Raw genomic sequence first — 21,697 nt, 5'->3', positions numbered from 1 at the left:
ATTCCTTTTTGACCAAAGGAAAAACCCCTCTGTCTCCATGAAGGTCTGTCAGGGAAGCACTAAGTCTCCTAGTCCCTGTTGTAGAAGATGAAAGCTGTTCTTTATCAGAAGAGCACAGGATAACTGTCAGCAAACTTGGAAGAGTTTAGTAAGAAATTTCATTCAGCTCCCTGGGAGTATTTCAGCACCCTGAAACGGGGAGAAGGCAAATCCAAAATGAATGATTAGTTGTGGGCAGGGAACGTGTTTACCAACTCTGCTGTATTGTACTCTCCCAAGCACTTAGAACAGTAAGCAGCGTGGCTCAGTGGAAAGAGCACAGGCTTTGGAGTCAGTGGTCATGGGTTCATATTCCGGTGCCGCCACTTGTCAGCTGTGTGACTTTTGGCAAGTCACTTAACTTCTCTGAAGTTCCCTTGAACAAGTTGTCTACACGCGCTGCCTAGAATTCCTCAACAACAACTCTCTCCTCGACCCCCTCCAGTCTGGCTTCCGTCCCCTTCATTCCACGGAAACTGCCCTCTCAAAGGTCACCAATGACCTCCTGCTTGCCAAATCCAACGGCTCATATTCTGTCCTAATCCTCCTCGACCTCTCAGCTGCCTTTGACACTGTGGACCACCCCCTTCTCCTCAACACGCTATCTGACCTTGGCTTCACAGATTCCGTCCTCTCCTGGTTCTCCTCTTATCTCTCCGGTCGTTCTTTCTCAGTCTCTTTTGCAGGCTCCTCCTCCCCCTTCCATCCTCTTACTGTGGGGGTTCCCCAAGGTTCAGTGCTTGGTCCCCTTCTGTTCTCAATCTACACTCACTCCCTTGGTGACCTCATTCGCTCCCACGGCTTCAACTATCATCTCTACACTGATGACACCCAGATCTACATCTCTGCCCCTGCTCTCTCCCCCTCCCTCCAGGCTCGCATCTCCTCCTGCCTTCAGGACATCTCCATCTGGATGTCCGCCCGCCACCTAAAGCTCAACATGTCGAAGACTGAGCTCCTTGTCTTCCCTCCCAAACCTTGTCCTCTCCCTGACTTTCCCATCTCTGTTGACGGCACTACCATCCTTCCCGTCTCACAAGCCCGCAACCTTGGTGTCATCCTCGACTCCGCTCTCTCATTCACCCCTCACATCCAAGCCATCACCAAAACCTGCTGGTCTCAGCTCCGCAACATTGCCAAGATCTGCCCTTTCCTCTCCATCCAAACCGCTACCCTGCTCATTCAAGCTCTCATCCTATCCCGTCTGGACTACTGCACCAGCCTTCTCTCTGATCTCCCATCCTCGTGTCTCTCTCCACTTCAATCCATACTTCATGCTGCTGCCCGGATTGTCTTTGTCCAGAAATGCTCTGGGCATATTACTCCCCTCCTCAAAAATCTCCAGTGGCTACCAATCAATCTGCACATCAGGCAGAAACTCCTCACCCTGGGCTTCAAGGCTCTCCATCACCTCGCCCCCTCCTACCTCACCTCCCTTCTGTCCTTCTCCTGCCCAGCCCGCAACCTCCGCTCCTCCACCGCTAATCTCCTCACTGTACCTCGTTCTCGCCTGTCCCGCCGTCGACCCCCGGCCCACGTCATCCCCCGGGCCTGGAATGCCCTCCCTCTGCCCCTTCGCCAAGTTAGCTCTCTTCCTCCCTTCAAGGCCCTGCTGAGAGCTCACCTCCTCCAGGAGGCCTTCCCAGACTGAGCCCCTTCCTTCCTCTCCCCCTCATCCCCCTCTCCATCCCCCATCTTACCTCCTTCCCTTCCCCACAGCACCTGTATATATGTATATATGGTTGTACATATTTATTACTCTATTTATTTTACTTGTACATTTCTATCCTATTTATTTTATTTTGTTGGTATGTTTGGTTCTGTTCTCTGTCTCCCCCTTTTAGACTGTGAGCCCACTGTTGGGTAGGGACTGTCTCTATGTGTTGCCAATTTGTACTTCCCAAGCGCTTAGTACAGTGCTCTGCACATAGTAAGCACTCAGTAAATATAATTGATTGATTGATTGATTCTCTGGGCCTGTTACCTCATCTGTAAAATGGGGATTAAGACTGAGCCCCCCATGGGACAACCTAATCACCTTGTAGCCTCCCCAGCGCTTAGAACAGTGCTTTGCACATAGTGAGTGCTTAATAAATGCCATTATTATTATTACTCTGCACACAGTAAGCACTCAATAAATACAATTGATTTTTTTTCAATCAGTATTTATGGAGTGTTTACTCTGTGCAGATCCCTGTGCTAAGCACTTGGGAGAGGACTATAGAATTACGTAGAAATGATCCCTACTGTCAAGGAGCTTAAAATCTAGTTCTTGAAACTGAAGAAGCTACTCGGATCATCTTCCTGAAGGGCCACGTGGCCCACATTGCTCCTCTCATCAAAGTTCTCTGCTGAAATTCCGATTCCCTCCACATCACCATAAAGGCCCTGACAGTTTGCCCTCCATGCTCCCTGCAACTCACTCCACCCAACATATACATGGCGTAGTGGATAGAGCACAGGCCTAGGAGTCAGAAGGTCATGGGTTCTAACACTGACTCTTCCACTTGTCTGCTGTGTGGCCTTGGGCAAGTCACTTAACTTCTCTGTGCCTCAGTTACCTCATCTATAAAATGGGGATTAAGACCGTGAGCCCCATTCAGGATAGACTGTGTCCAGCCCGATTTGCTTGTATCCACCCCAGAACTTAGTGCAGTGCTTGGCACATAGTAAGAGCTTAACAAATACCACAATTATTATTATTATTACTATTACTATACCTGCTTTCTTCACCCACCACTTCCCAACTTGCTCTCTCTCTTCCTCCTGAGCTACCCTTCTAGCTGTCCCTCGCTCCTCACATTGGAAAGACCAATCAATCCATCACATGCAGAGCTCTGCACCAAGCACTTTACTCTATCAGCCGCTTCAGGCATTTATTACCTTATCAGTAACTTCAGCAGATTTGTGTACCCATTTAGTTGATTGTACATCTAGGCCCTCCATATTCAAAGGGGATACCATTGACAGTGAAGGTCACCTATGAGTGCGTGTGTGGCTGAAAAGGCAGGTGGGGATCCCCCAGTCCCAATCATGTGTGCTCACAGTGTAGAACAGTGCATCGTCCCAAGTAGATGCTCAAATACGAATACTATTGCTGCTAAAGAAGGAGCATTTTACCTCAGTGGGATGAATGAGGGACAAAAAACCTGAATATCACAGGTTCTGAATGAAGAAAAACTTGAATATTACAGGTTCTGAATGAAGCACTGCTTCATTGTCTCACCTTTGGGTAGGTTACCTGAGCCGCACTGGTATAGTCAAACCTATCTGGAACTCAACAATTATACTAATGATGGTATTTATTAAGTGCTTATATGTGCCAGGCACTGTTCTAAGTGCTGGGGTGGATACAAGCAAATCAGGTTGGACACAGTCCCTGTCCCACATGGGGCTCATAGTCTTAATCCCCATTTTACAGATGCAGTAACCAGGGCACAGAGAAGTAAGTGATTTGTCCAAGGCCACACAGCAGACAAGTGGCAGAGCTGAGATTGGAACCCATGATCTTCTGACTTCCAGGCCCGGGCTCTATAATAATAATAATGATGGTGATGGCATTTGTTAAGCTCTTACTATGTGCAAAGCACTGTTCTAAGCACTGGGGGGATACAAGGTGATCAGGTTGTCCCATGTAGGGCTCACAGTCTTCTTCCCCATTTTACAGATGAGGTAACTGAGGATCAGAGAAGTGAGGTGACTTTCCCAAAGTCACACAGCTGACAATTGGCAGAGCTGGGATTTGAACCCGTGACCTCTGACTCCAAAGCCCGTGCTGTTTCCATTTAGCCACGCTGCTTCTCTATCCACTATGCTGTGCTGCTTCCCAGTTCTGAGGAGTTAGAAGGACTATAAAGCACTGGGCAAAAAAGGAGTGGTGTGGTCTAATGGAAAGAACATAGGCCTGGAAGTCAGAGGACATGGATTTTAATCCTAGATCCACCATATGCCTGCTATGTGACCTTGGCCCAGTCACTTAACTCTCTGTGCCTCAGTTCCCTTATCTGTAAAACAGGGATTAAGACTGTGAGCCCTACTTGGGGCATGGACTGCGTCCAACCTAATTAGCTTGTATCTACCCCAGCGCTTAGGTACAGTACCTGACACATAGTATGCCCTTAACAAATACCATTGTTTTCAAATAATGGACTTCTATATAAATGGCAATGCTGATGCCTGTTTTTATTTTTCAGAGATGATGATGTTCTGTTTGTTTGTGAAGGAGAACCGTTTATTGGTAAGTGTGCTAAAAGTTAAAAAGCTTTTCCCCTAATATAAAAGAAAATATAAGTTTAACACAAGGCTTTTGATCAAGGTTGACACTGAATAACTTTCTTGATCTAGGACTTGGTTCTGAATACTTCAAGTATGTGGCTCTTCATGGTGCCTTTCCCTCAAAATTAGAGACTATTTGAATTGAGACTGGGTCTCACGTGCTTCTAAAGTACCTGGATGGTCACAAGGCAGTTGGTTAAAAAAGAACTTTCTACAATTAAAACTCATTCTTTTTTTGTTCTACCCAAATTACCCATATTTTCCCTCAGTATTGTAACAGATACTGGAAGACATTTATACCCACCTGGGTTTTCCCCAACAATCCTCCAAAGGAATCAAGTGACACAGGAAGTGAAAGGCAGGAGTCAACCATCGAAAGAACCAAGTGAAGTACAGTTACTAAAAAAGAAAGAAGAATTCTTGGAATGAAATCTAAGAAGTTTTAGTATCTTTTAGCAAGCTACAGAAATTTAAGTTTGCATTGAACTCTTTGTTCTTGTTTTCCCATCTCTGTAATGATTGAGATAGTAGCCTTCTTCCTTTGGGTTTCGTAAATCAGATCTCAGGTTCATCCAAGTCAGGATCTCTGCCTCTGACAGAAGAAGCAAAGGGTTCTGGGAAGAAGTGAATCAGATGGTTGTCCTCTAGTGAAGATCAGTTAGGTAGTATCTCTCCAGGCCCTCTGTGGTCTTTAGGAAAAGCCCATGCCAGTGCCAGGGCCTGCGTGACTTTGATTATCTACCTCCAACAGATCCTCAAACGGACCCCCCGACGGACACTCCGACGGAGCTCCGGACCCCAGAAGGACTAACGGGGTCCCACACAGACTGGCTAACACTCAATGTCGGAGGGCGGTACTTTACAACCACACGGTACAAGTGCTACTTGTCCGATCTCTCTGGAGAAGAGTTGAATGAGTATAGGCTGCTCATTGTCTCCACAGCAATTCAAGTGTAGCGTGAACAGAAACCAAACTTGAAGAAACATACATTTTCAGGATGCGAACCTGACCTTTTCTCTTGAAGTAAAATGGGAGGACAACTTTCCCCCAGAACTCACAGTTCACATCCTGAAAATGGATGCTTTTTAAAACTGGGTTTCAGCTCATTCTCAGCTCAAGCAACTCTTAATTCATTCAAGCGCTTAGTACAGTGCTCTGCACACAGTAAGCTCTCAATAAATACGATTGATGATGATGAGGTCATCAGAAGTTTAAATCATTAATTGTGCCATTTTATTAAAAAAAGGTGTTTCGTACTGCAGAGTGCACACTGAGCCCTTCAGAGTAAAATCATCTTAATCACTAGGAAAGTGTCATGGCCTAGTGGAAAGAGCCTGGGCATCAGAGACCTGGGTTCTAATGCCAGATCTGCCACCTGCCCACTCCACGCCTTGGACAAGTCACTTCTCTGTGTCTCAGTTTCCTCATCTGTACAATGGGATTCAATACCTGTTCTCCCCACTACTTAGACTGTGAAACCCATGTGGGACAGGGACTATGTTTGATCTGGTTATCTTATATCTACCCCAACATTTATTATGGTTCTTGGCACATAGTAAGCACTTAACAAATTCTACAATTACTGTAGTTATTATTATTAATGTATTTATGTAATATTATTATATAATATTATTATTATTAATGCTAACTTCATATTTGGGATTAGACTGTATTATTATTTTAACTATCAAGTTGTATGCATTTGCCCAAGAAAGCTGTAGCAGTGGATATATGTAAGGGGATAAAACACACCCCAGGAGGGGAACTTCCCAAGTGCTTAGTACAGTGCTCTGCACATAGTAAGTGCTCAATAAATACGATTGAATGAATGAATATATCAAAAATTAAACCAAAGGGAGAGCCACTTAGGACTTTAACAGAAAGCATTTTATTGAATGCTTTCCAAACTAACTGACTTTTTCTGAATTTTCAGGAGCACTTTAGTAAATAAAGAACCTGATAGTATGTTGGCCCACATGTTCAAAGACAAAGGTGAGTGCATTGTAATGTTCATGAATGAGGATCTGTTCATTTTCATTTACACTGACTTGAATCAAGAATCTGCCTCTGTTCGTGATAAGAAGATATTCAACAATTTTTATTCCCCCAAATCTTACCATGTTTTTTTTTTTCACTGTAATGTGATTGCAGGTGCCTGGGGAAATAAGCAAGATCACAAAGGAGCTTTCTTAATTGACCGCAGTCCCGAGTACTTTGAACCAATTTTGAATTACCTGCGTCACGGACAACTCATTGTAAATGATGGCATAAATTTATTGGGTAAATCTTACAGCTATTACTATAAAGCCTCTGAAAATGCTGTTTTTAACTGTTTTGGGGTTAAAATGCAGTGCGTGGGTTTCTATAAAATTCCCTTGCCGGCTGTAATAGATGTCTTGCAGTCCAAACCAATGGAAATTATGAAACAGAAAATGTAATTGGAAGACTAGCCAACTGAATAATTTGGACAAAAGCCAACTGAAATTCTTCTTGTGGATATTTTATTCCCTTTCCAGAAGCGTTCCCTTTTCCCTTAACAAATTTGCACAGAAAACATTGTATCATGGTAAGCTGCTCAACCGGGAGTTGAGCATGGTCACTGGGGATAGTCATGGGGAATGGGAGGTGGGAGGAGCCGGGGGGGGGGTGGGGTGTACACGCACGTGCATTTAGAAAAGACTGTTTGTCGTCTCATACAAAGCGGTAGCGGGTGGGCAGAGGAGGAAAGGATTGATGATTGGTTTCTCTTTGGTACGTGAAGACCCAGGAAAGGTCTGTTACCCAGGGGAAAGCCTTCCTGAGGCCAGCCCAGGTACAGCCCATCTCTTGCCGACGACCCCTCACCCACATCCTGCCTCTGGCTGGGAGTTTCCTCCCTCCTCAAATCCAACAGACAATTAATTTCCCCCCCCTTCAAAGCCTTACTGAAGGCACAAGGTCCAAGAGGCCTTCCCTGACTAAGCCCTCCTTTCCTCTTCTCCCACTCCCTTCTGTGTCGCCCTGCCGTGTTCCCTTTGTTCATCCCTTCTCCCAGTCCCAAAGCACTTATGTACATATCTGTAATGTATTTATATTAATGTCTGTCTCCCCGCCGCTAGACTGTAACTTCGTTGTGGGCAGGGAATGTGTCTGTTCATTGTTGTAGAGTCCCAAGCAGTTAGTACAGTGTTCTGCACAGAGTAAGCACTTAATAAATACCACTGATTGAGTGAATGGGAGGGCAGGCAAAGGGTGTGAAAGGTAGGTGTTTGTGGCCTTTAAGGATGTAACAGAAAGTATTGGGCAAATGCCAGGGGCCCCTCAGGACCTCGCCCTAACCGAAACATCGCTCACTCCAGATGACATGGTCTCTTCTGCTGTTCTCTCCAGCGGAGGCATCTTCTCCTCCCACTCCCCCAGACTCACTGGAAAAGGTGTCGGTTTCCTTCTCGCCCCCCAATGTCGCTTTCGCACTGTCCCTCCTCCCCCTTCCCTTTCCTTTCCCTCCTTTGAAGCCCACATTATTCGCCTCTACCACCCCATCCAGATTCTTGTAGCCATCATCTACCATGCCCCCCCACAGCCCCACCTCCAATTCTTTTACGATTTTGACCGCTTTCTCACTTTCCTTCTCTCCTTTTCCATGCCCTCTCTGATCCTCGGAGACTTCAACATCTACATGGATGTCCCTGGTGACTTCTCTGCCGCCCGCCTTCTATCTCTCCTTGACGCTGCCAACCTCCTGCTCCACCCCACCTCTCCCACTCACCAGCTTGGTCACACCCTCGTCCTCATCGTTTCCTACCGCTGCACTGTCTCCACCCTCACCAACTCTGAAATCCCTCTCTCTGATCATAACCTTCTCACCTGCCTCCTCACTCACTCATCTCCCCTGTAAATCTATATTACTACCTCACAGACACCTCCGCTCCCTAGACCCCATCCATCTTTCCCAGCGCATCACACCCCACCTCGGCTCCCTATCCTCTCTACACACACTTGATGATCAGATTATTGCTCTCAACTCCACCCTCTCTACTCAATTCAACTCACTCGCTCCCCTTTCCCTTTGCCGCTCTCGTACCACTAACCCACAGCCTTGGATCACTGCCACTGTCCGCCTCCTTTGCTCTTATGCTCGAGCTGCTGAATGCTGCTGGCGAAAGTCTAAACACCAAGCCAACCTTGTTCACTTCAAGTTTATCCTTTCCTGCCTTAACTCTGCCTTCTCCTCTGCCAGGCAAAACTATTTCTCCTCCCTTATTGACACCCATGCCCATCATCCCCGTCAGCTTGTCCGTACATTTAACTCCCTTCTCAGGCCCCCTGTTCCTCCCCCTCCTCCATCCCTCACCCCCAACGATCTGGCCTCCTACTTCATTAGTAAAATTAACTCCATCAGGTCTGAGCTCCCCAAAGTCACTCCTCCCCCTTCTCCAACCCCCTCGCTGTCAACCCTCTCTGCTATTCTCCCATCCTTCCCAGCAGTATCTTCAGATGAGATCTCTTCCCTCCTCTCAAGTGCTACTCCTTCCACCTGTGCTTCAGACCCCATTCCCTCTCATCGTATCAAATCTCTCGCCCCTTCCTTCCTCCCCTCCTTAACTTCCATCTTCAACTGCTCACTCTCCACTGGTTCCTTCCCTTCTGTCTTCACACATGCCCACATCTCCCCCATCCTAAAAAAAAACCCTCTCCTGAACCCACCTCCCCTTCTAGTTATCACCCTATCTCCCTCCTACCCTTCCTTTCCAAACTCCTAGAATGAGTCATCTACATCCGCTGCCTCAAATTCCTCAACGCCAACTCTCTCCTTGACCCCCTCCAATCTGGCTTCCGTCCTCTACACTCCACCAAAATTCCCTTTCAGAGGTCACCAATGACCTCCTTCTCTCCAAATCCAATGGCTCCTACTCTATCCTAATCCACCTCGACCTCTCAGCTGCCTTGGACACTGTGGACCACCCCCTTCTCCTCAACACGCTATCCAATCTTGGCTTCAAAGACTCCGTCCTCTCCTGGTTGTCTTATCTCTCCGGCTGTTCATTCTCAGTCTCCTTTGCAGGCTCCTCCTCCCCCTCCCATCCCCTTACTGTAGGGGTTCCTCAAAGTTCAGTTCTTGGTCCCCTTCTGTTCTCGATCTACACTCACTCCTTTGGTGACCTCATTCACTCCCACAGCTTCAACTATCGTCTCTATGCTGATGACACCCAAATCTGCATCTCTGCCCCTGCTCTCTCTCCCTCCCTCCAGGCTCGTATCTCCTCCTGCCTTCAGGACATCTCCATCTGGATGTCTGCCCTCCATCTAACACTCAATATGTCCAAGACTGAACTCCTTATCTTCCCTCCCAAACCCTGCCCTCTCCCTGACTTTCCCGTCACTGTAGACGGCACTACCATCCTTCCCGTCTCACAAGCCCACAACCTTGGTGTCATCCTCGACTCCACTCTCTCGTTCACCCCTCACATCCAGTCCATCACCAAAGCCTGCCAGTCTCACCTCCACAACATTGCCAAGATCCGCCCTGTCCTCTCCATCCAAACTGCTACCTTGCTGGTTCAATCTCTCATTCTTTCCCGACTGGATTACTGCATCAGCCTCCTCTCTGATCTCCCATCCTTCTGCCTCTCCCCACTTCAGTCTATACTTCACTCTGCTGCCCAGATTATCTTTGTGTAGAAACGATCTGGGCATGTTACTCCCCTCCTCAAAAATCTCCAGTGGCTGCCTGTCAACCTACGAATCAAGCAAAAACTCCTCACTCTCAGCTTCAAGGCTCTCCATCACCTCGCCCCCTCCTACCTCACCTCCTTTCTCTCCTTCTATAGCCCAGCCCACACCCTCCACTCCTGTGCCGCTGCTAACCTCCTCACTGTACCTCGTTCTTGCCTGTCCCGTCATCGACCCCTGGCCCACGTCCTTCCCCTGGCCTGGAATGCCCTCCCTCCACACATCCACCAAGTTAGCTCTCTTCCTCCCTTCAAAGCCCTACTGAGAGCTCACCTCCTCCAGGAGGCCTTCCCAAACTGAGCCCCCTTTTTCCTCTTCTCCTTCCCATTCCCCCCGCCCTACCTCCTTCCCCTCCCAACAGCACCTGTATATATATTTGAACAGATTTATTACTCTATTTTTTTTACTTGTACATATTTACTATTCTATTTATTTTGTTAATGATGTGCATATAACTTTAATTCTATTTGTTCTTACAATTTTGACACCTGTCTACATGTTTTGTTTTGTTGCCTGTCTCCCCCTTCTAGACGGTGAGCCTGATGTTGGGTAGGGACCGTCTCTATATGTTGCTGACTTGTACTTCCCAAGCACTTAATACAGTGCTCTGCACACAGTGCTCAGTAAATACGATTGAATGAATGAATGAATGACCCAGGCACCCAGAGACAGACCAGAAACATCTGGGCTAAGAGCCCAGGGGTCTAACACCCTGTGCTTATATGACAGAGGGCAGAGTTTGGATGTGTGTGTTGGGGTGGGGGGCAGAGAGGGAGGCTCAGGTGCTCTTTCTGGAGCTGCCCAAATGGACCAGCCCTCAGCCTCTGTGTTGAGCTGCCCACCATTTTGAGAGAGGGCCACCAGAATGAAGAGTGTGGGGCCATCAATTTGAGGGAATAATCTGGCCAGGAGCCACAAACCTACTCAGTAGCAAGTCAACCGTACTGAGCCCCATCTGTCACAACCAACTTTGTGTGTTGGGGATTGAATGCTGTTGGTCCGAGGTCCTTCAGTTATCAATGCTAGATTAAATTTGTGAGTGTTAGAAAATTGGCTTTCTAGGAAATGATATCCAATCATTTCTCAGTTTCATAAGATGGAAACTGTGCTATTATGAGTCCTCTTCAGACCTGTCCAATAAGAAAGTGCATGTGTGCTAGGACCTTATATACAAGAACATTCTATTCAGAAGTCAAATTCGACGAGCTAATCATTCTACCCATATTTTAACATGGGGAGTTTTTCATTTTCTTGGTCTTGGATTGGTGACATAGTAACGATTATCAGAATGATTTTCTGAATATGGAAACTTTAATTCTTGCTCAGTAATCAGTTGTTTTGAGTTCACCTTTGTGCATAGTGAAGCAGCACGGCATAGTGGAAGGAGCACAAGCCTGGGAGTTACGGAACCTGGGTCCTAATCATGGCTCTGACATTTGCCTGCTTACTATGTAGCCTTGGGCAAGTCATTTCTCTATGCCTCAGTTTCCTCATCTGTAAAATCAATCAATCGATGTATTTATTGACATTTACTGTGTGCAGAGCATTCTACCAGCCCTTGGGAGAGTTAGTAGACATGTTCCCTGCCCACCAGGAGCATACAGTCTAGAGGGGGAGACAGACATGAATTTAAACTATGAATATATATGTAAGTGCTATGGGGCTGAGAGTAGGGTGAACAGCAAATGCTTTAAGAATACAGATCCAAATGCAAGGGTGGTGCAGAAGGAAGAGGGAGCATGTACTTTGCACATAGTCCCTAATAAATACCACAATTATTATTATTTTGAAGTTGTTTTGAGCGATAATTTTATGTTTATGTTCTTTTAGTCTTCCTTGTTTAAAATCAGCAGTATTGTTCAATACTTGAAACAGTGCTTCATATTTGACATCCAGGAAGTGGTTGATATACCTCCCCTGTAGAGCTTGACTTACAGAATTGAAAAGAAAGATGATATTAGCATAGGATGTAGTCTTACAAATGTCACTTATTTTTGGTTTTGGGTAGGTGTGTTAGAAGAAGCCAGATTTTTTGGAGTTGATTCACTGATTGAACATTTAGAAGTAGCGATAAAGGTAACCCATATTTCACTCTGGTTTCATTTATAAATCTTTTGACTATTGTAACACTTGCCACAACTTTGTAAGGAAGTGTACTAAGCAAGCTTCTCCCAATGTATTTCTAAGAATTCTCAACCAGCAGAAGATCATTCTCCGATATCCCGAAAGGAATTTGTCCGTTTCCTGCTTGCCACCCCGACCAAATCCGAGCTGCGTTGCCAGGTACCTTTGCCTTTGTATCCTCTGGATAAAGAGGCTTCCTGTAGTGGGTTTTGATGGCTCTCGAGAATCTCTAAGAGCTCATTGACTGGGAAATCAACATTTGCAGATTTTCATCTCCACAGAAAATGATGGGTTGCATGCCAGCTCCGTCCACTGACTCCTCAGGGTCGTGGAGATGATGTGTGCTTTTTCAACACTGGCCCTCTAGGGGTGCTTTGTGCTAAAATATGTACCCTACTGCCGAAAAGCCAACCCTCTCTTGTAAGCCACACCCCACCTCTGACTCCAGCCCTGGGATTTTTGGTGAATAAGTGCCATCCGACTGGCTTTCCTAGGAAACAGAGGCAGCATCAGAAGGCACGTACCGGAGTCCCCCTCCAAGGGAGCTCACGTGTAAAATAGCAGTAGCATGCAATAAACCCATTCTCCCCACACCCCACTCAAGCCATTCCCAGGGATTGCTTCCCTGGAATCGTCAGGGCAGAAGAAACAGCAGAGCAAGTTCCAGGGAAGCACTGTGTTCATGGCAAAGTGATGAAATGGGCTGGGGGTCCTGGGGGCCTGCCGATTGGGCTTCCCTTCTCAGCTTCTCTAGTAGCTCATGCGACTAATCCCGCGGTGTGCATCTGGCCCTGCCAGTGAAGTGGGGACTGGGAGGTTTTCCTCTAAAGTGCCCCCCGGTCCCCTTGGGCAGGGCCCAGCAGCCTAGACCGCAGGTCCCGAGGCTCCTGCCACAGGCTTCTGGTCTGCCAAGGGAGCCTCTGCGGCGCCAGGGGGACCTCCAACTGACACCAAGATGGCACCCCATGCCCCTGCCGCTGCTTCAAGTGCACATGCACAGGCACACATGCGCGCGCACACACACACACACACGTAGTGGAGCACACGTGCACAAGGATGAACTCTTCCATCTCCGCCCTACCACATGTGGAATCTGGCCCAGCTCACGTGCAGTTGCAAAGCGCCCTGCACCGCTGGCTGCTCCCAAGAGGGAAAAGGAGGCAGATCAGTAGCCTGTTGGAAGCTGGCTTAACCCTGGCAGACCACATTTTTTGTTTTGTTTGTTTCTGAAGGGGCTGAATTTCAGTGGTGCTGATCTTTCACGTTTGGACCTGCGATACATCAACTTCAAGATGGCCAATTTAAGTCGCTGCAACTTAGCTCATGCCAACCTCTGCTGTGCAAATCTTGAGCGAGCCGATCTCTCAGGATCAGTGCTTGATGTAAGAACCGGTGCTCTTTTCAAGGTGGAGGCTTTGCATTTCCATTTCATTAGACTGTAAGTTTGCAGGGGCCGGGGCCTTAGCTATGCGGCAGAGTCTGAATCCGGAATCTGGAACTTGTTCGGTATCATATGCAGATGAGCGCTTCAGAAACCAAACAAAGCCAAATATAAAACTGCCCCTGAACTCTACCTTGGGATGGGAAAACAGCTTATCTGCCAAGGCAAATTTTCATGCCCTCTCTTTGTAGCACTAGTTTCCCGTTCTAAACCCTCGGTCTCTCACCTGTTGTTGCCTTCCCTTTTTTTTCTTTAACCATCACCATTCATCCACTCCCTTCAACTATCTCGCAGCTGTAAGCCGCCGGACAAGGGGACAAGGTTGGAGCTCAGCTTGAGGAGGCAGCAGGGGAGGGCGGTCCCAGATGGAGCTACACAACAAAACGCATCTTTGTTGTGACTTTTCTCCACCACCGCCTCTCTCTGGGGCTTTCCCTCTCCTCGGTGGCACCCCCTGTCTGAGGAGGGGGACAACCAAGGAAAGACAGAGGGCAGAAAACAGCAAATGGTCCTAACTGGCACCATGTGATCCTTGGGCAACAATCTCAAGGAGCTCTGATAAGTCTGTCCTGTTGAGCAGGGAGAGATTCAAATGTGTTTGGCAAGAAAAGTCACACCAGCTGGCGAGTTCTGGGTTCTCTGTCCTGTGGGCGTGGATTAGGCTAAGTAAAGAGGGCCAACAGGAGGCCAGGCCTCACTCTTGTAACTCTTGGGTGTCCTTAGCTCTCAACTGCCTAGCCATTTCCTTCTGTGGTGGCTAGATTAGCAGCAGGACTGTCCTCTGGGCAGGCAGTAAACAGGTCTAGTAATCGAGAGGTAACCACGAGAGGCCAGGCCCAGCCAAAGGGCCTGGGAGGCGGAAGTCTCTGCTGCAAAAGTCACACTCTTCTCTGCTTCTGTGCCACGGTATGCTGCAATGCAGCTGGCTCCCTCACCTTTCGTAGTGATGATAATGGCAAAGATGGCAGTCTTTGTGACCCCCCCAGGCATTTTCTCAGTGAGTAGCACAAACTAAGGAAGGCCAGGCAGAAGCTCCTCCCCACACCTTCTCCTTCCCTTGCTTACAGCTCTGCTAGGGTGTTCTTAGGTCTAGGGGTTTAACTTTTCATTTCTCTGACCTCTACAATGGAAAATCAAACAAAAAAGCTTGGAGAAAAGTCTGAATTCAGAATCCAGCACAACCTAGTAGAAAGAGCCCTTACCTGGGAGCCAGAGGACCTGAGTTCTTATTCTGGCTTCATCATTTTCCTGCTCTGTGACCTTGGGCAAGTAACTTCACTTCTCTGGGGTCCGTTTGTTCATCTGTAAAACGGGGATTCAATACCTGCCCTCTCTCCCTTCTACTTAAACTGTGAGCCCCAGGTGGGACAGGGATTGGGTCCAACCTGATTATCCTAGACCTTCCACTGTGCGTACTTAGCACATAGTAAGGACCTAACAGGTACCATCATCATTACTTTTTTTATGGTATTTGTTATGTGCTTATCTTGGGCCAGGCAGTGTATACTAATCGCTGGGGTAAAATAAGGTTGGACCCGGTTCATACCCCTTAAGGGGCTGACAGTCTTAGTCCCCATTTTACAGATGAGGTAACTGAAGCATAAAGCAGTGGAGCGACTTGCCCAAGGTCTGCACTGTGTGTTCCTGTTGGAAAGTTTTTCTCCTTAGGAAGTAGCTCTCATAAATGCGGGTCTGTGTGGGATGAGGTGAAAAAGCAGGGACCAGCCCTTGCTTTTGGGACGGTGTTTTGTGAGATGTGAGAGGCAAGGAAAAACAGCGTTACCTATTTCTCTTGAATCTTGAGAAGATTTTTTGCTATTCGAACCATGATATATCCTTGAGCTTCCTTACAGCATGAATGGCTCTCATTTCTCTACCAGTGCGCAAACCTCCAGGGTGTGAAGATGCTTTGTTCTAATGCTGAAGGAGCATCTCTGAAATTATGTAATTTTGAAGATCCCTCGGGCCTTAAGGCCAATTTGGAAGGTAAGATCATGTTTCCCCGTCTTTTTTAAAAGGAAAGTCAGACTTACATTGAAAGCCTGGGATGATGGTGGTGTTGGGGTGGTGGGGCTAGTCCGACGGACATTGTACATTAACTCTCCCTTCACCCCCCCCAGGTGATTAAGTGCCCAGGCAGATTCTGCCCACACCCACTGTAGTCTTGTACCAGTCCAAAGCTAGGAGGGGTGGTGTTCAATTCTGGACTGCTTAGTGGGTTTTACCTTTAGGATCTACTATTAACGGCTGCCATTTTGGCCAACAAAAATCATTTCCCTTGGAGAGTCTCAAAGAGAGAAACACTGGTGTGAACAAGCATGGAGGATGAGGCCATGCTCACCCAAGCTCGCGTTAATAGTGGATTTAGTCTAGCTCTGAGCAGCTCCAACACTGCGTGACACATTAAACCTCACACAGAGAGGTGGTTTTTTAAGTTTCATCATTGCAGTTTGCCCAGAAGTTTAATATAGGTGGTTGATGATGACAGGATTTTTTTTTTTTTTTGGAGGTGCTAATCTGAAAGGGGTGGACATGGAAGGAAGTCAAATGACAGGAATTAACCTCCGAGTGGCTACGTTAAAAAACGCAAAGCTGAAGAACTGTAACCTTAGAGGAGCAACTCTGGCAGGGACAGATTTAGAGGTGAGCGATCAGTTTTGAGGGGGGCACAAAGGGGGCAGGGGTTGGCAAGTGAATGCATAGATCCTAACAATCAGCTGACAGCTCCCCCAGCAATCCTGGGAAGTGAACCTCTCAGCAAGTGTGGATGTCAATGGGAATTTCATCTTAGAGGTGATAGATATTAATATCCGATTTGGAGATTTGGCTCTGTTTTCTTTTTTTGGGGGTTGTTTTTGTTGTTGTTGTTGTTTGTTTTTCTTTTACATCTCTCCTTTCTTGGGCCTGCAGGCTTGTAATTTTTGTCAGAAGCTGCCCAAGTCTGAGCTTTCCAACTTGTTAAACTTCTTTCCAGGCAGGTGTTTTGCTACAGAAAGGCCAAAAGCTTTTGTTGAGGTAGAGATCTTAATCCAGTCAGTCAGGTGGGGAAGCTGACGTTATCCTATGTCTTCAGACTGTGTCTGGATCTGGACCCCAAGCAGATAGTGTGTTCCCTGCTCCACTCCCTTCATCTCACTTCATGGGCAGCGGGCACTAGGCAGTAGCACATCAGGCTCTACTCATTCATTCAGTCATATCTGTTGAGCTCTTACTGTTTGCAGAGCACTGTACTAAGTGCTTGGGAGAGTACAATACAACAATAAACACATTCCCTGCCCATAACAAGCTTACACTCTAGAGGTGGGAGCTGGAGGGAGTTATCTCATTCCTCTCTGATGGGCCCAGTCTCTGATGCCTGGTATCCAATGGACCGTGGCGTGTCTTAGTTTTCAGGGTTTTTAGAATGGGCTTGCAACTAGGTTTTGAACACAAGTCTGTCTATTGACAACCAAACTCCTTCTCCCTTTTGGCCACCATTTCTCAGGCTGACCAATGATGTCGTATGCTCCCCAGCTCCCCACCACCCCCCACCCTGCCACCTCCTTGCAGAAATGGACCTAATAATAATAATTACGGTATTTTTTAAGCACTTACTATGTGCCAAGCACTGTTCTAGGCACTAGGGTAGATACAAGGTAATCAGGTTGTCCCACGTGGGGCTCACAGTCTTAATCCCCATTTTACAAATGAGGTAATTGAGGCACAGAGAAGTTAAGTGGCTTGCCCAAGTTCACACAGCAGAAAAGTGGTGGAGCCGGGATTAGAGCTCATGACCTTTTGACTCCCAGACCCATGCTCTATCCACTAGGCCATGCTGCTTCTCTAAGACTACAGTGCTTGGCCTAGAATGGGAATGAGGCCCCAAAGTGCCCAATTTGATGCCAGCACTGCCCCCAGCTCTTCCTGGAAACAGGGGTGCCAGCCCTGGCCTGTCCACCTTGTGCTCTGGTCCCTCTGAGCTTCTGGGGTAAAGTCACATCAAGGCCTGGGCAGCAGAGTGAAGTATGGACTGGAGTTGGGAGAGACAGAAGGCAGACAGATCAGCAAGGCGGCTGAGACAGTAATCAAGGTGGGATATGATAAGTGATTGGATTAACATAGTAGAAGTTTGAATGGAGGGTAAAGGGTGGGTTTTAGTGATGCTTTGAAGGTGGAACTGAAAGGATTTAGTGATGGATTGATAGATGGGGAGACATGGGTATATTTGAAAGAAGCAGAGAAGTTGTTATTGGAGAGCGAACAGTTGAAGAAGGTGCGAAGGGATGGTGTTGAGTGCAGAGCCGGAGGGGGTGGATTTTGAAAAGAGGCAGGATAATCTCCTCTAGAGATACTGCTGGAAAAGATGGGAGAGTTGAAGAAGGGGCAGAAGTGGGGAGGGACTAGGGAGGGACAGGAGATTTTTGGGGAGACCATGATAATGGTTTCAATTTTCTCAATACAGTAGGTGGCCAGGTCATTAGGGGCAAGGGATGGAGGAGACGTGGGGGACAGGGGTTTGAAGAGGGAATCAAATGCCTGGAACAACTGGTGAGAGCAATGGACATGGGTGTCAATAAGGATGGAGAACTCATTTTGCCGGGCTGAGGAGAGAGCAGAGTTAACGCACGCAAGGATAAGCTTGAAGTGGACGAGGTCAGCCTGCTGTCTAGATTTCCTCCAGCAGCTCTCTGCAGCTCGTACCCAAGAGCGAAGGAGGCAGGCTGGGGAGGTGATTCAGGGTTGGAAGGGTTAGTGATACGAGACAGACAAAGAGATAAGGGAGCAAGTGCTCTTTCCAGTAGGCCACAATGCTTCTGCCTTGATACTGTGAGCCCTGTGTGGGATATCTACCCCAGTGCTTAGAACAATGCTTGACACGTAGTAAGCACTTAGCAAATACCATAATTACTAATATTATTATTATTGATAATCTTGTAACAATTCAGGAAGGGATCCAAAGTGGAAGTCACAAATTCAGAAATAAATAGCAAACCCCAAAGCCAGATGACCAGCTCTTACTGGCTTGAGTAGCCTTATCTAAGTGCATGTCCTCAGCAATAGAGGCTCCGTAACGCGGGCTAGGGAGCCCGACTTCCATTGGAAAATTTGCTCTAAAGTGTTTGCCGAAGAAAGGGAAAAAAGGGCCAAACCCAGTGTAAGTCACCACCCTCATCTCTCAAGCTTGTTTTCCTGTAAAATTGCTGAGGCAAAGGGAGAAACTCACTACATGACAGCCCAAGCTGGGAGCTACTGCCTCTCAGCCAAGTCAGAAGGAAAAGCAGACAGAAACCCCTTATAAACTCTTGGTTTGACACCAGAGTTGGATAGAAGCAAAGTCATCCCAGAAAGCCCCCATGGCTGCTGGAAAATGTAGCAATCAGTTCCTCTGCCTGTTGGGAGATGTTATTCTCCTCTGCTTCCTCACACCTCCCTGGCCAGTGTCATGATGCCTGTTTACTTGTTTTGATATCTGTCTCCCCCCTTCTAGAATGTCAGCCCATTGTGGGCAGGGAATTTCTCTCTTTATTGCCAGATTGTACTTTCCAAGCGCGTAGTACTGTGCTTTGCACACAGTAAGCACTCAATAAATACGATGGAATGAATGAATGAAGAGCACAGGCCTGGACATCAGAGAACCTGGGTTCTGGTCCTAGCTCTGCCAGCAAGTCTGCTGTGTGACCTTGGGCAAGTCACCTAACTTCTTCGTGCTTTGGTTTCCTCATCTGTTAAATGGGAATTCAGTACCTGTACTCCTTCCTGCTTAGACTGTGAGCCCCATGTGGATCAGGGACTGTGTCCCACCTGATTATATGGTGACGACCCCAGGGCTTGGTACAGTGCTTAACAGTGCATAGTAGTAAGTGTTTAACGAATAGCACTGTGATTATTCTTAGGTTTGGAGTGCACCTGGTGCTCTCCGCAGTTTGACTGTCATTAGGCACAGTGTCACAACCGCATGGGAAGCAGCGAGTAGACCTGGGCCTCTTCCTGCTAAAGAGAATTTGGGGGTTGCATTTCAGAATTGTGACCTGTCTGGGTGTGATCTCCAAGAAGCCAACTTGAGAGGCTCCAACGTGAAGGGGGCGATCTTTGAAGAGATGCTCACACCCCTCCACATGTCCCAGAGCGTCCGATAAGAACCTGGGGGAACCGATGGGATGGCCACATACCCGGGAAGAAGAGAGACATCCTCACAGCGGTGACCCCTCACTCTCCTGCTCATCTGCAGAGCAGGAACAGAACTGTTTAGAGAATTAAAAAAAAACCATTAGATGATAATGAACATCCTCAGTAGTGCCTAAGGAAGTATATCTGACCTCCCTCCCCCCACCCCCAGTTAGAAGGGGACGGCATTTATTCTGTAAATGTAGGGAAAATCAACTCTATTGCTGCCTTTCAAGTGAGCTGGGATAAAGGGGGGTCTGCTCATTTTGAACCAGGGATGGTCAATATTATTTTTTGCTTTGAAACGGGTGTATTATGGAAACAACTCCTCGGTTTGAAGTGCATTGGAGGATTTTAATTTATGAAAAGCACAATATATGCAATTATATTTATTAAGTCTGTAGATGCAATATGAATACTTAAACTTCAATTACATGCAGCAAGACAAATTTCAGGTTTACAGTTAGCTTTAGAGTTACCACCGTTGGCTTATTTTGACCTGTAGAAACTGTCGCATAATATGGGTGTGGTGGGGCCAACCTCAGCAAGCCTCTCTCTTCAGGTATTTTTCATAATGCTCATTTTTTGGGGGGGGGGGGGGCGGGGGGGACAGAGCAGCAGCGAAACAAAAGAAGTTCTCAGTTCTCCACAACTGAGGAAAATTAATGTATGTGTCTGGGAGCAATGGGATGGATTGGGACTATTTTGTGTGGCAAGTCTCTCTCTCTCTTTCTGTCTCTCTCCCCCTCCCTCTTCCTCTCTCCCTTTCCCTTTCCCTCTCCATCCCTCCACCTGTACATTGGCCAGACTCTCTGAGGGGCTTCTGTGAAGCCTCTGGTTTGTTTTGCACAACTCCTTGTGGTTTGCCGTTAAACATCTTTTCACTCTGACCAAGTTCCACCAATCACCAAAAGATCCAGTTGATTTGCTCCACCCTAGTTAGTGCATCTACCACTCAACAAGCACATTCAGAACCTTCTAAACCAAATAAGGCCCGGGCCTGAACAATATTGTGTGGCCTCAGGTGCTTGACTAACTCATGGAAACCTAGTGCTGACTCCCATCCTGTCTCCTACACTTGAAAAATCAAATGCATTCTGTAATCAGTCCTTCTTTGGGAGTCAAAACTATCATTACCGCTAAGTGAAAGGTTAAATTGCCCTGCTAGGAACTCAACAATTTGCATTGACAAGCGGTGGCCCCGCCCAGGAGACAGGCCCCATCCCCCTGCCCCCATATCCGCACCCGCGGATTTTGTCTTGTTTTTTGTATGTTGTTTTGAAAGAGCAAACTGGAGGCCAGTGCCTCTGGGAAGCATCTGGCGGGGACGTAGCAAGGATCGGGCCTGGTCTGGCCTGGCCTGGCCTGGCCCGGTCTGGGCTCTGGCCCCTGGCCATGGCTCAGCCCTCTGAGAGAGTTCTCTGAACACATCCTCCCTGTCTGGAGAAACCAACCAAGAATCTGACAATGTTAGATGTTTCTGGAGTTTATTTTCCTCTACATATGCAAAGCTTTCCTGAACATTACTCGTGTTTGCGTAGGGTGATGTATGCAGAAGGAGAAAATACCAAAGCTCCAGGGGTGTTGGAAAGCAATTTAAAAAGTGAATTATTTTCTTTGCTTTATTGTTTTTTATCAAGACAGAAACAGAATATTGTATTGAGAGATCTATTTTCATAATCAGTATGTGTATAAATTATATTTAAATACTCCATTTCATTGCTGTACTCTATTTTCAGTAATTATAGAATGCATTGTTCATTCATCGAAAAGGGGAAAAATAGGTACCTCTTCTGACGTGACTTTAAAATGCAGGAGGATATACTCAGACACTGCAGACTTCAAGTCTAATGTAAACTGCACCAATAAAAAACATCTGAAATGTTAATGAGGTGTTTCATTTCTTGCTTTTGAATTAAAATTACGGTCATTCTGCCCGTATTTCTTCACCGGGTTCTGAA

At 47.1% G+C, this 21,697-nt stretch overlaps 1 protein-coding gene across 2 annotated transcripts in view; it reads left to right on the top strand.

Moving 5' to 3' along the window:
* Positions 1-20,336, top strand: part of KCTD9 (potassium channel tetramerization domain containing 9) — a 32,671-nt gene extending 12,335 nt beyond the window's left edge. For both annotated transcript variants that reach the window (XM_038746703.1, XM_038746704.1), the window contains exons 3-12: positions 4,233-4,276; positions 5,066-5,186; positions 6,249-6,307; positions 6,467-6,595; positions 12,036-12,103; positions 12,215-12,310; positions 13,384-13,533; positions 15,473-15,578; positions 16,102-16,235; positions 19,592-20,336. In XM_038746703.1, the coding sequence (XP_038602631.1) occupies positions 4,233-4,276; positions 5,066-5,186; positions 6,249-6,307; positions 6,467-6,595; positions 12,036-12,103; positions 12,215-12,310; positions 13,384-13,533; positions 15,473-15,578; positions 16,102-16,235; positions 19,592-19,708 (1,024 nt within the window). In that variant the 3' untranslated portion in view covers positions 19,709-20,336. The remainder of the gene's footprint in view (positions 1-4,232; positions 4,277-5,065; positions 5,187-6,248; positions 6,308-6,466; positions 6,596-12,035; positions 12,104-12,214; positions 12,311-13,383; positions 13,534-15,472; positions 15,579-16,101; positions 16,236-19,591) is intronic.
* Positions 20,337-21,697: the final 1,361 nt, after the last annotated feature.

This window comes from Tachyglossus aculeatus, chromosome 5 (assembly GCF_015852505.1).
Source record: "Tachyglossus aculeatus isolate mTacAcu1 chromosome 5, mTacAcu1.pri, whole genome shotgun sequence".
In the NCBI taxonomy this organism is placed as follows: domain Eukaryota; kingdom Metazoa; phylum Chordata; class Mammalia; order Monotremata; family Tachyglossidae; genus Tachyglossus; species Tachyglossus aculeatus.
The sequence above is the reverse complement of the archived record's forward strand: the minus strand, read 5'-3'. Positions and strand labels throughout refer to the sequence as shown.